This window comes from Phyllostomus hastatus, unplaced genomic scaffold (assembly GCF_019186645.2).
Source record: "Phyllostomus hastatus isolate PE091 unplaced genomic scaffold, TTU_PhHast_1.1 phas_scaffold_78, whole genome shotgun sequence".
In the NCBI taxonomy this organism is placed as follows: Eukaryota; Metazoa; Chordata; class Mammalia; order Chiroptera; family Phyllostomidae; genus Phyllostomus; species Phyllostomus hastatus.
Window position 1 is genome coordinate 23548316 of NW_025334041.1, and position 14964 is coordinate 23563279.

Sequence of the window (14964 nt, forward strand, 5' to 3'; positions counted from 1 at the left end):
TCTTTGGGATTCCTGGACCTGAATGTCTGTTAACTTCCATAGGTATAGAAGTTTTTAAGCATTATTACTTTATAAGTTTTTGTCCCATTTTTTTGTCTCTCTTCTTCTTCTTCTGGGACCCCTATAAGATAAACGTTATCACCTTGATATTGTCTCATATGTCCCTTTAGCTATCTTCACCTTTTCATTTGTTTTCTTTTTGCTGTTCTGTTTGGGAGAGATTCATTGCCCTATCTTTGAGAGCACTGATCCTTTCTTCTGCTGTACCTAGTCTGCAGGTGAACATTGTAGTGTATTCTCCAATTCAGTTGCTGTGTTCTTCAGGTCTGTGACTTCTGCTTGATTTGTTCTTATCTATCTTTTTGTTGAAGTTCTCCTTGTGTTCATCTATTCTTCTCCCAAAGTTATTGAGCATTATTATGAACATTACTTTGAAATCTTTATCAGATAAATTACTTATTTCCATTTTATTAAGGTCTGTTTCTGAGGTTTTAACTTGCTATTTTATTTGGAACCCATTCTTTTGTTTCCTTCTTTTGCTCGACTCTTCTGTTTGTTTCTACATATTAAGTGAAATAGCTGCCTCTTTCAGTCTTAAAGGAGTGGCCTCATGTGGAAGATAAACCTTACGGTCCAGCTTTGTCCTATGTCTTGGTTAAGTCTCTAACATGTCTGATTTTTCCAAGCAACCTGATTTATTTTTAATAGCTCCAGTTGTTGGGGCTACTAAATACACAAAATAGGTAATGTACCATGACCTATTACTGTTCCAGAGAGAGGGACCTCAGTCAGCACTTAGTTTCAGACTACATGGGAGCCAGACTCTCAGGCAGCAGCCTCTGAAGTAAGCATATATCTACATTCCTGTGGAGCCACAATAATAAACGTTGCTAATATCCAAGCCAGGTGATTCCGAGGTATCCCTGGGCTACAGTTGCAAAAATCAGTGCTCCAGGGGAGAGTGTAAGGTCCTTTCTGGGAGGTAACAGTAAGCTGTAGAGAGACAGAGTGAGAGTGGAAATATGGCCTTTCCTGGCCCACTTTCCCTGAGAGCACCTCAATATCCTCTAGCTGGATGGCAAACCTAAAGCCTGACCCTCAGGTTAAAGCTCTAAAATAAGTCTCTTTTATGGAAAGACTGGAAGTATGTTTCAGTCTGCTATCTGCAGTGCCTCGGGGGCAGTCATCTGCCAAGAACTGTCTCTCTAATTAGTACAACCCCATGGACCCCAGGAACACAGAGCCAGGCACTCAAGGGGTGTCTCCTAGGCTACCAATGCCAAAACTGGGCACCAGACATTTAATAAAGAAACAGCAGAGACACCAGACTTGTGTAAAAAGCTCTCCTCTGGAAGATACTAGCACTGTGGAGCATAGCAGGAACAGTACAGGGATGGCATCATCCAGCTTTAACAAGGCAGAGGAAGAATGCAAGGACACGCATGTTCACTAGCTTTAGTGAAGGAGAGGATGAGCCACTGATGGCTCACACCTGCTGCCTTTAGCAAGGTAGAGGGAGAGCACAAAAATGGTGCTTGTCAGCTCCTCTGTCCCCAGAGAGAATCACACAAGCCCCTGGCCCTCCAGCAGATGCTTTAAGATTAGAAAATGAATCTCATTCACTTACAGTTTGGGTGCCTTCCTGCTTCCTCTGCACTGAGCCCTGTGACAAGTGAGTCTGTGTGTGAGCCTTTCAAGAGCAGTCTCTCATTTTGCTACCCCTAGGTCTCACCGACACTAGTCTTGGTTTTCAAAGCCAGGTGTTTTGGGTGCTCATCTCTCAGGACAGGTCTTAAGAGTTGGGATGTCTGATGTGGTGTACAAACCCTTTGCTCTTCAGGGAGAATCTCTGGATGTGTGAGATCCCTCTTGAGTGTGAGTTGCTGCTACAGGGGTGGGGTTTTTGGTGAGACCCCATCTTGGTCTCCTACCCACCTGAATGTAGCCTGTCTCTTGTTTGCTGTGAAGCCATGGTTTACCTAGTTTTCAGTTGCATCCAGAGAAAATTTTTTCCCATGTAGCTGTAGATTTGGCATGTCTGTGGGAGTGAGTTCAGAATCTTTCTATATCACAGTCTTGGACTGCCCCCATTAGGGATTCTTTTTATATGAACATTTCTAAGATTTTGCTTAGTAGATCCATTCAGTAGTCTCTGATTGGACCTGAAGATAAGAATATTAGAACCACTCATTAACCTGCCCCCGCTTCACACACACACACACACACACTAGGTTTGGCTAGGTTTGGAAAACTTAGCTAGAGTAATGTTTCAAATATATTTTCCCAGATACTTGTTCACACTGTCCTTCAATTTTGACATAAGTTGACTGGTTCTGGGGTTCCATTTTGGCCCATTTCATACTAACCAGCTCTTTCATTAGTACAGATACAAATGCTTTATTGAACTCTCAGGTTTTCTTTGTTCAAGTATTTATTAATAATGGTATGCTTTTGTTTGATTTTAACAGAGACTTTCTATCTCATTTGCTAAACTGATGAAGCCCTTTCTCTATCAGCTGAATACATTTCTATTACAAACTCTTATGACTGTTATTAACTCTGAGGTAGCCCTGAACAACTTCCAATGTTAACTGTTGATGAGGTGAGCTGCGAGTTTCCAACACAGTCATGGTTTTCAGTGTGAAAGCAAACAGCTTTCAGACCAATTAATAAAATAATACTCCCCCATCATTGAAAATTCATTTGCTGTCAGATTCATTTCCTATGAGTTGCTAGCAGACATTCTAATATAATTATGAAGATTAAAGGGAGCAGACTGTGATTTACTCAGCTATAGCTCTCAGTCTGGTCTTTAGGGTTCAAACTTTCAGTGTTTCTACATGGAGCTCATCAGAGAGCAGAGTGGAAGATCTTGGTAAAATTAATGGTGATGATTAATTCTTTGAAATAGTTTCTGCTTCAAAGCCTTCCCATGTGGACCAGTCTCCCATATTTTACTGCTGTCTTTTTCTCATTTCCTGAAAACTCTGTTCCAATTGCACTACCTTCAAATATCTATCTTTATAAACTGCGCCATTTCTAATCATCACATTAATCCAGTCTCCATCAGTGGGCCAAGATTTACACCATGTTTATTTGCAAATGATTTTATGTGATAAACATAATATCTTTGTCACCTGATCTTCTTAATTCTGGCAAAATTCCAAAGTCCAATATAAGTTTATTTAAATTTTTTAAAAATATTTTCTCCATTATTCTGTAAACTTGTTTGCACACTGTGATCTTGTCATTGTTATCTGCAGAATAACTGTATTTTCTTTTTATTTATGATTATATGAAAGAGATCCCAAAATGTAGGCTGCAGAAAGGTGGTAAAGATGTTTTAAACAAGAAATTTTGAAAATGAAAATTGATTTTTAACCGAGTCCTTAAAGTTGATAAAGGCTCAGAGTCATTCTCTTCCAGGTAATGAGGCCCCCAGAGCCCAGTCATGTTGCTAACATACCCAGGTAATGGGAAGTGCACTTTGCTAGACAAGGTAGGTCAAGTGGGGGCAGATGGTGGAACACAGCAGACATGAATGCATGCATGATCTGAAGAGCTACAGGGGATCATTTGAGGGTGTAATGTAGTCACAGCAGTGTGGCTGACAGACAGTTTGGTTGATAATTTGCGGGACAGATAGGAAATGCGAGACTCCCTCAGAGAATGTGAGGTAACCAAGACCTGAACAACAACAACAAAAAAGGAAAAACTACTGGAGCAGCCCTTGTCCACATAGACTCCTGCAAGATTCCATGAGGGACTGACGGGGCTGGAAGCTGTAAGACGCCTTCATGTGAGGGAGGCAGAGGCTGCAGAGATCAACACAAGAGTTGTATTCCATCACAGGGTAAAGGGAATTCTACTGACACATTCGATGTGGGACTCTCCAAGCTTTTAAAGTTAAAAAGCCAATAGATTATAATAAATGTGATTATTTTTATTGTGTTGATAACTCTACAGAATGACTCTAATATAGAATTGCTTTCATTTAGTAGCATGATTTGTCATTAAGTACTGTAATATATAGCTCTATGTAACTGCATTATAGCTCTTCCAGAAGAAACTTTTTTACCTTTTATCTAGAAAATGCCTGAGAGGTTTGCTGACTGAAAGTCATTGTGTATAGCTGTTTAACTTGCGGTTTTTAAAAGTTGATGTAAATTATTTCATTTATAAAGAGAAAGGAAATTAAAGGAGCATTATAAGATATCACTGTGAGCTACATATTCTATAGTATACTTTTCTATTAAAATTTTTTATTAATGCCCAAAAGATATTTATAACACAACTCTAAATAATTTCTAAAATATGAACTATAAGATTTAATAGTCATAATTACACAAATTGTTTTTTCTCCAATTTCTGTATTTCCTCACAACCTTAGCACTTTAACAAAAAGGAAAATACAAAACTACTGAATAATCAAGCTTATACTGTGTATCTAATGCGATAGTATTTACTAATATCTTTCTGTAAGCCCATTTATAAGCAGAATTGGAAAAAAAATGATTAACCACATTAGTTCAAGTTGCTTCAAACACTGTGATATCTATCTATTTATTTCATCAAATAGTATGATGTTTTAAAATTTTATTGTTACTCTATTATAGTTGTCCCAATTTTTTCCCCTTTACCCTCCACCATCCAGCTCATCCCCCCCTCCCAGTCAATCCCCACACTGTTGTCCATGTCCATGGGCCATTCATACATGTTCTTTGGCTGGTTCCTTCCCCTTCTTTCCACTGTTATCCCCCTTCTCCCCTCCCCTCTGTAGCTGTCAGTCTGTTCCATGTTTCCATGCTTGTTTCTATTTTGCTCATAAGTTTATTTTGCTTGTGTGATCCCTCTTATCAGTGAGATCATATGGCATTTGTCTTTCACTGACTGACTTATTTCACTTGGCAAAATATTTTCCATTTCCATCCATGCTGTTGCAAGAGGTAGGAGTTCCTTCTTCCTTTCTGCTGAGAATTATTCCATTGTGTAAATGTACCATAGCTTTTTGATCCACCCATTTACTGATGGGCACTTAGACTGTTTCCAGCACTTGGCTATTGTAAATAGCACTGCCATGAACATAGAGGTGCATAAGTTTTTTGAATTGGTCATTCAGGATTCTTAGGGTATAATCCCAACAGTGGAATCACTGAATCAAAAGGCAGTTCTTTGTTTATGATTTTAGTGAATGAGAAAGCTGTTAGCTCAAGAAAAGGAAAAACATCTGTATTAGACTCATACAGATGTTAATAAAGATCTGTAGAGAAAGTTTTTGTCACAACAATACCTATGGCAGTTTAAACTGAAGGTATTGCTTTTCTTCATTGTATTTTTTTTTCTTTACCATTTAGTACCCTTATACTCTCTTACCCGCTGCAATCACCACATTATTGTCCATGTCCATGAGTCCTTTTCCTTTTTGCTTAATCCCTCTACCTCCTAACCTCCCCCACCTTAGCTGTTATCCTTAGCTCTCTATTTTAAGTCTGTCTCTATTCTGCTTGTTAGTTCAGTTTGTTCATTAGATTCCATATATGATTGAAATCATATGGTATTTTTCTTTCTCTGACTAGCTTATTTCACTTAGCATAATGTTCTCCATGTCCACCCATATTGTCACAAAGGGTAAATGTTTCCTCTTTTTTAGAACTGGATAGTTCTAGTGTGTAAATATCCCATAGTTATTTTATCCATTTGCCTACTGATAGACACTTGGGCTGTTACCATATCTAGGCTTTGTAAATAATGCTGCAATGAACATAGGGGTGCTAATGCTCTTTCAAATTAGTGTTTTGGGTTCCTTTAGATATATTACCAGAAGTAGGATTACTAGGTCAAAAGGCAGATCCATTTTTAATTTTTGAGGTATCTCCATATTGCTCTACACAGTGGCTGCAACAATCTGTATTCCCACCAACAGTGCAAAAGGGTTCCCCTTTCTCCACATCCTCACCAGCTCCATTTATTGATGATAGCCATTCTGACAGGTGTAAAATTGTATCTCATTGTGGTTTTAATTTGCATATCTCTGATGATTAGTGACATTAAGCATCTTTTCATATGTCTATTGGCCATCTGTAGGTCCTCTTTAGAGAAGTGTCTATTCAAGCCCTTTGCCCATTTTTTAATTGAGTTGTTTGTTTTTCTGGTGTTGAGTTTTGTGAGTTCTTTATAAATTTTGGACATAAACAATGTGATACTTAGAATGAAGCAGTTCCATTCCCATAGTGGTATGGTAGGTATGGGCAAATCTTCCACTGACAGAGGTGATGAGTTTAGACATAGTATTTTTAAAGTAATTAACATTTTTAATCATGTGCCAGACACTGAGCAAGACACTTAAATATTTTCTCATAATATGCATAACCATATCATAAGATAAATGCTATTGCTAGCTTCTATTCTGACAATTAGGAAACTGAATCTTAGAACAGTTAAAATTGGCCCAAGATTACTAGTTGATAAATGATAGTAAGATATTACTTATCTTTCAGTTGTGTTAAAGTTCAGACAAGACTGTTATATGAAAATGCTTTCTAGAAAAATCCAGGCAAATATGAGACTCTATTATTTTCCCATCTCAAATTTTTTAAAATCTATATTAGTTATCAATCAGTCAATCAATAATGACTTTCACTATCAAAAGTCAATATGAATTTTAAGATAATTCCTGATGAATACCAAAGACATCAACAACTCAATAATACTTCTCAGGATTATGATAGAGTTTGTACAGGTCTGGCAAAAAAAAAAAATCTGATCCCAAAATTTGAATGCTAGAGAATTCCTAAATAGTGTGCTTTAAAAAAAGAAAAGTCTTAGCTCTGTATCTGGTTTCTCTCTGTTTTTATTACTCCTTTCACCCCCACCTCAATTCCATGGCATTAACTGAGTTTCAATTTTGCAAGCCTTCTGGAGGTATGGTTCACATAGCACTACTGTGACTGTTAAAAACCAACCATAACAATTTGCACATTTCTATAATTAAAAAGAAATCAGAATAACATTTAGAGAATAGTGCTAAATTGTATATGCCTTACAATAAAATATAATTAATTATACTTTGCTGTATTAATGTTGTGTTCTTGATTAAGCTCCTAAGCTATAAAAACCTGGAAACAATAAAAGTCTTGATAAACCAAGATTTATATTTTATATTCTATTTAGGCTGCAGCACAATGAATGCAAAAACTTTCAGTATATACTTTTACCAAGAATAAAAAGGAGTTTATCCTCTTATCTCAGTTCTCATTTTGCTTTATTTCCATGGAAATCTTCATGAATTTTTAGTGTAATTACTTCAAGCAGATGTTCAGTTCTCTTGTCCTGATAATAGGAAACACAGTAGAATGAAAGATGTCTTAGAAGACTTTATGAAAGTGTTTAGCAGTGTTGTGAAAATAGCCCAAGGGGAAATTTGGGTGTTACTTTAGAAATAGCAAAATACATGTTTCAATTGATTAAAACAATGAATTATTAAAAACATTCTTAAAATTATATTTGTGAAGAAAGAGGTTAAATGGAGAGACAGTAATTTAAACGTTAAATCTCATTTTGAGTTCATAAAAATAAATGAACCCAAAGCATTTTCATTGTATTTCTTAACCATTTGTATAGGGTATCACAAACAAGTTAAAACTAGATATGCTGTAGCTCACACTTTAAAGTAAGATAGTAAGATGTTAATTTTCAATATGTAGACAATGGTTCATTCATTTAGTTCTGTGTGCTATATTTCATGCAAATATATACATTTTGCGGTTTTAATTAAAATGCCTGGAGTTTCATGGAAGGAAAAACAAGTTTCATAAATGCAAAGCAGTCTTTTGAAAAATATATAGAATCTTTAATATACAAAGGCAAGTGTGAAGAGGATTCTAAGTGTTTCATACATCACATTCAGAATCTAGCCAAGAAATTGTACTAAAAAAAACTAAAGGAAGAAAAATAGGTTTCAGTGGGCTGTGCCTGTATGAGTTGTAGAACTACATCCTTCACTGTAATAATAGTTGGCTGTGTCTGCCCAGATTTATTGAGATACATACACAGATAACCCGAGTGTCAAATGGTTCTCTAATGCAGACATGTGGTGGTTGAAAATGTCCTAGTAGTGGGGCAGCTGATATGGAAATATGGAACTTCAGAGTGCTAAACAACAAAACTTTTATTTATCTGTATGGAAGGAGTATCAATTAACCTGATATTTGGATCTGTACATGTTTAATTTATGGCTACATATATGAATTCTCTGCAGTAACATCATGCAAACTAGTTCTTATCTAATTAAAATAATACTTATCAATCATGACAAGTTTTAATGTGAAGTAGAGGGACAAGATCATTTTCTGCAGCTCTTATTAGACCTTATTTCTAGGGTCACTTTTTATAGTAAAATTAGATAAAAGTAAGAGGCTCAGGAAATAGATGGAGATGACAAGTTATGGAGTTTCCTGTGATGGCCATAGACCCAACTTTCCCCCCGCCCAATGTTTCCCAGATGACTGATGCCTGGAATGCTGGAGATTTAGCTTAAAAGAACATAGCTCCTAATAAATCCAGTTAATGGTCAATTAGCTGAGTTGATTAGAGCATCCATTGAAAGCCAAGTCAAAGATCTGAATGATTCCATATTTTCAGATTTGTTGCTGCTTGTTCAATGGCTACAATCCAAAGTACGTAACCCTGGACATGTCAACAATACATACTTTTTTCAGTAGAAAGAGTATGTGGCTGCGACCATGCATCCATGTGCCTTGAGAAGCAACTTAGAGTGCCAGCTCCTTGACTTCTTTGTAAACAGAAACTCATCCAGTATTAATGTCCTTGGCATCTTGGGTTCTCCCTACCATCATTACCAGTTAAACAGTAGATTAGGGTATTGCTTAGAACTCAGTTCCATTCTTCTTTAGTCAAACAACTGCTATTTGAGACAGTAATCTTAAACTTGTTGAGCTCCAATTTCCTTTAAAGGAAAAAAATAAATATTAACACCTATGTTGAAAGGTTGTAAAAATTACAGTTTCAGTTATAAAATAAATATGTCATGGGTGTAATGTACACCATGGTGACTATAGTTAATCATACTGTATTGCATATTTGAAAGTTTTTCAGAGAGTAAATCTTAAAAGTCCTCATCACAAGAAAAACAATTTGTAACTATGTATGAGGACAGATCTTAATTAGACTTCTTGTGCATTCTGCAGTACAAATAAATATCAAATCATTATGTTGTATACCTGAAGCTAATATAATATACCTATCAGTGTTCCCTCAGAAGAAGGTTATCATGACCAATAGATGAGATGATATATATGATATTCATATCGCAGTGCCCTACAAAAGATGGGCAATCAGTAACTATTCATAGAATGAATTTCTCATCCATGTATACTCTATACAAAAAGAAGTATAAAGGGAAGTCCCACAGAGAAACAAATGGTGTTAGGTATGAAATCAAGATGAATTTGTCTTATACAGCTGCCCTTTCAATAGGCGGTCTGGTTCTATTCAAACCATCAGAGGAAAAAAAGGCAAAAAAATAAATGAATCCTACAGCATTGCTTCTCCGATTTTGTATGCTTATGAACCACCTAAGAATTTTATTTTATTTTATTTTTTTATTTTAGAGAGAGGGGAAAGGAGGGAGAAAAACATCAATGTGAGTGAGAAACATTGATTGGTTGCCTTCCACACACACCCTTACGGGGAACAGAACCTGCAACCCAGGCATGTGGACCAGCACTCAAACCGGCAACCTGCTGGTTTACATGATGACACCCAACCAACTGAGCCACACAGGTCTTGGCCTAAGAATTTTTTAATGCAAATTATGACTCAGTGGGTGGGATCTGAAAGACTACACCTCTAGCAACCTCCAGATGATGTGATGTATGCTGCCTGTGCACTGATTCCACTGTAGCTGAGTCCCAGAGCATTGGACGGCACGGCGCTTTAATAAATACTGTCCTTAAATTTGCGTTTGTCTTGCCCACCATTCCATTTCCTGCCACGGCAGCTTAAAATTAAATTAATTCATGCATTCTCTTAGCAGAAGATTGTTTTGTGTCTATTATGCTGCTGGCACTGTTTTAGGTTCTAAGTATAAAATAATGAACAAGACAGATGAGGATGATGCCCTCACTGGCTTTCAGTAGAATGGTAGTATCAGACAATAAACATGTAAACAACTAATTAAAGTAATTCCTAGTGGTGAATAAAACTGTAACTAAAATAATATGAAGTTACTGTGAGACTGTGTGGGGTCATATAAGCCTCCTCTAAAAAGGAGACAATTGAACTGTTGCCTGAATATTGAGAAGCCCTCTGCAGTGTGTGAAGATCGGAAATGTCCATGCAAAGGAGAGAGAGAATGCAAAGGCCCCAAGGCAGTATGAGATTGGTCTGTGGGAGAAGAGGGGAAAGTTACTGTGACTAGATCAAGATGCTGTCATTTGGATATAAGACACTAGTGGGAGCAATCAGAGGGGAAATGTGGACAAGGTCACACCTGGCAAAGTTGGGGGAATGTAGTGCAGGTTGAAATCTAAGGAAATCTTAGAAGTTGAGTCCCAGGCAGGTCTGAACAGCTCCACAGAGAGTTAAGGTGTCCTATAGAGAAAATGTACTTAGAGGAAAGTACACCTGGCCACGTAGAACAAGGTAAGTGAAAAAGAGCTAATATAACGTAATGGGACACAGATTGAAAAACAGATTATTCAAAATGAAAAAAAAATTCAAATTGTACATCTGTTAGGTTTACACTACAAGAAACAAACATATATCCCTGAAGCCATGTGAATTAACTAATAGCACACTTGTAGAGCACTCTCAATTCCTGCAGAATAAATCATTTTTTCTGAGAAGTGGTTAAGTGATTATTAGAGAAGACATAAAACTATAATTCGTGGTTGACCATAAGCTGTAGCCCAAGATTTGTCTTACTTTCCAAAAGAATGTTGGAATGAAAGTGAAGGAGAGTAGCCAGAGCAATAAAAGATAGCAGTGAAGGAAATAAGACATAGCAAACCCCTTCCTGCACTAAGAAAACAGTCTAGTAGGAAAAATAGCCATCATTATTATATCAACTGTAAAATGTTAAATGCCTTGTATTATGAGTTTTTACTCCACCCATGTACCTTTTTAAACCCATAACCTATCATATTGTTTTAGTGGAATACAAGCCAAACCCTAAAACCAATAAAGACAATCAAAAGAGAACCCACAGATTGGAGTAACGAAGGAAGAGCGAATGATGTTGTGATGGCTCAGCTGTCCTTTAGTGACGCTTACCTACCAGTATGCCTAATAATTTAAGACCTACAGACTCAAGGTTATTAACATGTAACTGCATTTCAATTGACTTCTGATTTTGTCTAATGATTTAAGGCCCTGCAAACTAGTAGCTATTAACGTGTCAGAACATTTCCAATTGATTTCTGATTTTCTGTCTTGTTTTTCAAATATTGGGGCCCCTAACCTTCCACCGGTGAGAAACAGCTTTGATTTGTTTGTCTAGTAGCGATGAAGATTGGCATAGTCAGTCACCCTTTATCACCTGAATGCCTGCTGCCTCAAGACACTCATTTCTGATATATTCATCCAGAATTATGGCTATATTATGTGAGGAAATAGCAGATTAATGTTGCTTGTTTGTATATTATTTCACTTTGTTCCACTGACCTCATCAGCACCCTCTAATAACCAGTTAAGCCACGGAGTCCAGACTTTTTCCATGCTCTGTTCTCATTATTTATTTGTAATTGTTTCGGTTACCTTTGGCATTTATTAATGCCAACGATATTTTCTTTCTCATTGGCCCTTTGTGTATCTCACTGTGCTCATTCAGCAAACACTAAATGAGTGCCAGTCTCTAGGGCTTCGAGGCCAGGGGAGTGGGTGGAGCGAAATGAAGCTAGAAATGGGCCCAAGAGCCAGGGCATTTGAGGCGTTGTAAACTTTTAAAGAATATGTTCTCTCTCTTAAGAGCAGCAGGAAACCACTGAAGAGTTTTAAGTACTTTATTGACAACATCTTATTTCTGCTATTTCCTGACTTTTTCATTTTTCTTCCCCTCTCCCAATGAGACCACTTTAAACAGTAGTTTTATAATGCTATCCTATTGTTTATATTTTGTGGTTATTTCCAAGTAATGAACTAATTTTCTAATGAAAGAAAAAGGTTGCCAATTATACAAAGTTAAATTCTACGAGAGACACAAGAGTGTTTGCAGATAGAGATACCTGTGAGTTGGGTCATGGAAACATATGCTGCGTGCTATGGATACAGTCATAATTTGCAAATGATGGCTCATCTCCAATAATGGAATAAAGTAGAAAACCTATTTCACTGATGTTCCTTACTGTAAATGTAATATTTTAAGTATAAAAATTACCTAATAGGAAAATATCTGCAATGTTAAAGTACTTTCAACAATGTGCTTAATTCACACACCTAAGTTTCATATGATAAAGGACAATATTTAGATAGACAGATAGCCATTTCTAAATGAGGCTTTTTATTATGCATATATATTTTTTTCTGGTGTTCTTTTAACATCTGGCTAGTCCCTCTTTTGGCTTTACTTTTAACTAAGAACAAAAGGGATATAACCTAATTTATCTTGGTGCCCATCTGGTTTCAATTGCTCATTTTACATTTACTCAGAAATGATAGATTGTTGGTGATGATGTCTTTCCCAGGAGAAGAAGTTGACAGACAGCTATGCAGAGATGCCATCTTCCCCATCCCCGTCGCCTGTTATGCCCCGTGCCCAAGGGACTGTGTGCTCAGCACGTGGTCTGCATGGTCCTCCTGCTCGCACACCTGCTCAGGGAAAACCACAGAAGGGAAACAGATACGGGCACGCTCCATTCTGGCCTATGCGGGTGAGGAAGGTAAGGTCTCCAGCTTCAGAAGGCACTGAGGTTCCTTTCAGAAGTTGGCATGCATTTTCTTTGTCTTGCCTGGATAAGATGATGTTCTAGAAAAATTAACTTCCAGAAATCTAGCAATCTAAGGAGATTTTGTACGTGTTAATATAATGGGCAACTTGTTTCTCTTCCCCAAGATTAATCTTGAAAACAGATCATTAATAAAAGAAGAAAGATTTTTAAAAGTGCACTCACTTTGCCTTTTCTCCTGCCTAATAATTCAAATTCTTTCTAGTTCGAAGCATTCAACTTGAGAAAAGATCTGAAAATGGCTCCCAAAATTCTGTGTCAGGTTTCATCGTTTTTTTCTCCATTTCAGCAGTTTTACTTTTTGAAATCACACTCTACCTCTTCATAAATAGGGATATATGTTCAATAATAAAGTTAATTTGAGAATAAATACCAGCATGGCTATTTCTTTACTAAAAACTACATGTATTTTCAACAATTCAGTTTTCTGACCGTGGGCTCTGAGATCTGTAAGTTTCATCTGTAGACTGTGTTCACTTTTGAATTGTGTTGCTGTTCAGTCACTTTCTCCGACTGGGAAGTGGTTCGTCATATATTCATACCTCACTTGTGTTTGCTTTATTGTCAGCAGTTACAAGACTCTTGGTAATTGTCTCTCAAGCTTATATCCAAATGCTAATTTGGCCTCTGTGTGACTTGGTGATACAATGTCCTACTTAATCTTGTCATTCTGGAAAATAACACAGGAGCAAGGAGAACATAGAAGTAAATCAAGTTCTGTCACGTTGAGGCATGTTCTGTCTCAAGAATATATAGGTGAATGTTATTTAAATATCATCAAACTGAATGACTTTTCTCATTCAAGTGATAAATACTGATTTCTCTTTGTAGTAAGCATGTGTTTCTCTGTGTATACTCCCAAATACTTCATTTTGGAGGAATTTTCAGGTTGCCTATTTTATTTTTCTGTTTGTGAAACATTTTAGTGATGGCAACCTTAGAGTATTCTCATTTGATCAAACTTGCTATCTGTGTGTGTACAATAATATCTATTAAAAATACAAGTTCCTCAGGTTCGATTCCCAGTCAGGGTACATGCCTGGGTTGCAGGCCATGACCCCCAGCAACCGCACATTGATGTCTCTCTCTCTCTCTCTCTCTCTCTCTCTCTCTCTCTCTCTCTCTCTCCCCCCCCCCTTTCCCTTTCCCTCTCTAAATAAATAAATAAATAAAATAAAAAAATACAAGTTCCTTGACCTTAAGACATGAGAGAAAACATTAATATATTTAAAGCAGTCAACATATGGGAAATTCCTAATTCTCTGTAAAGTGCCCATACACTTTTTTCCTGTCAGCTTCATATAAATTTAACTATTTGCTACCAAAAAAAAAAGAAGTGTATCTCTGGATCCTAATGGAAAAGTAGCACCTTTTAAAGAGAAAACTATATTCTCTGTGTTATCGAACAATAACTCTAACCTTGTATAGATTATATTCAGCCTTCAAACTCTATCAGCTCAGATTATGTCTTGAACTCCATTAAAATTAGATCTGTGGTCACCCTGCTTCCTATAAATCCATTATACTCTGCAGACACTTGCTGTGTGACTAGTAATAAGTGACTTTTCGCCCCGTGAGTCACGTGACAGAGATTGTGCCCGGCTTGCAGAACCCACCAGATCATTATTTTTGTAGACACGATGCTGCTCACTGAAAGGTCATGAAATGCTTTAAAGGCAGAAATTTATGATTGCTCTTTGATATGTATCATCCACTTAGAGTGAGAGGGTGAGACTTCAATAATTTTTAATTAAGTCTAGTAGCTGCATCATAAGCAAGCTGTGCTGGAAAATCATGGATGTTTATATAGTAAATCATAAAGGCATAAATTCAAAACATAATTTTAAATGGAAACCACAAAAGAACCATGTCAATGGGAAATCTGCTGCTATTTTTCTCTGATAATAATAGTTATAAAAACTGGTATAATTATACAAAATACTTGATGACAAATCTATCCTTCAAAAACTATTTATTTAATATCTATTATTTGCTGGACACT

General features: G+C 36.8%; 1 protein-coding gene across 2 annotated transcripts in view; it reads left to right on the plus strand.

Moving 5' to 3' along the window:
- Nucleotides 1–14964, plus strand: part of THSD7A (thrombospondin type 1 domain containing 7A) — a 369265-nt gene that overhangs the window by 264496 nt on the left and 89805 nt on the right. For both annotated transcript variants that reach the window (XM_045827695.1, XM_045827696.1), the window contains exon 8: nt 12702–12896. In XM_045827695.1, coding sequence (XP_045683651.1) covers nt 12702–12896 — 195 coding nt within the window. The remainder of the gene's footprint in view (nt 1–12701; nt 12897–14964) is intronic.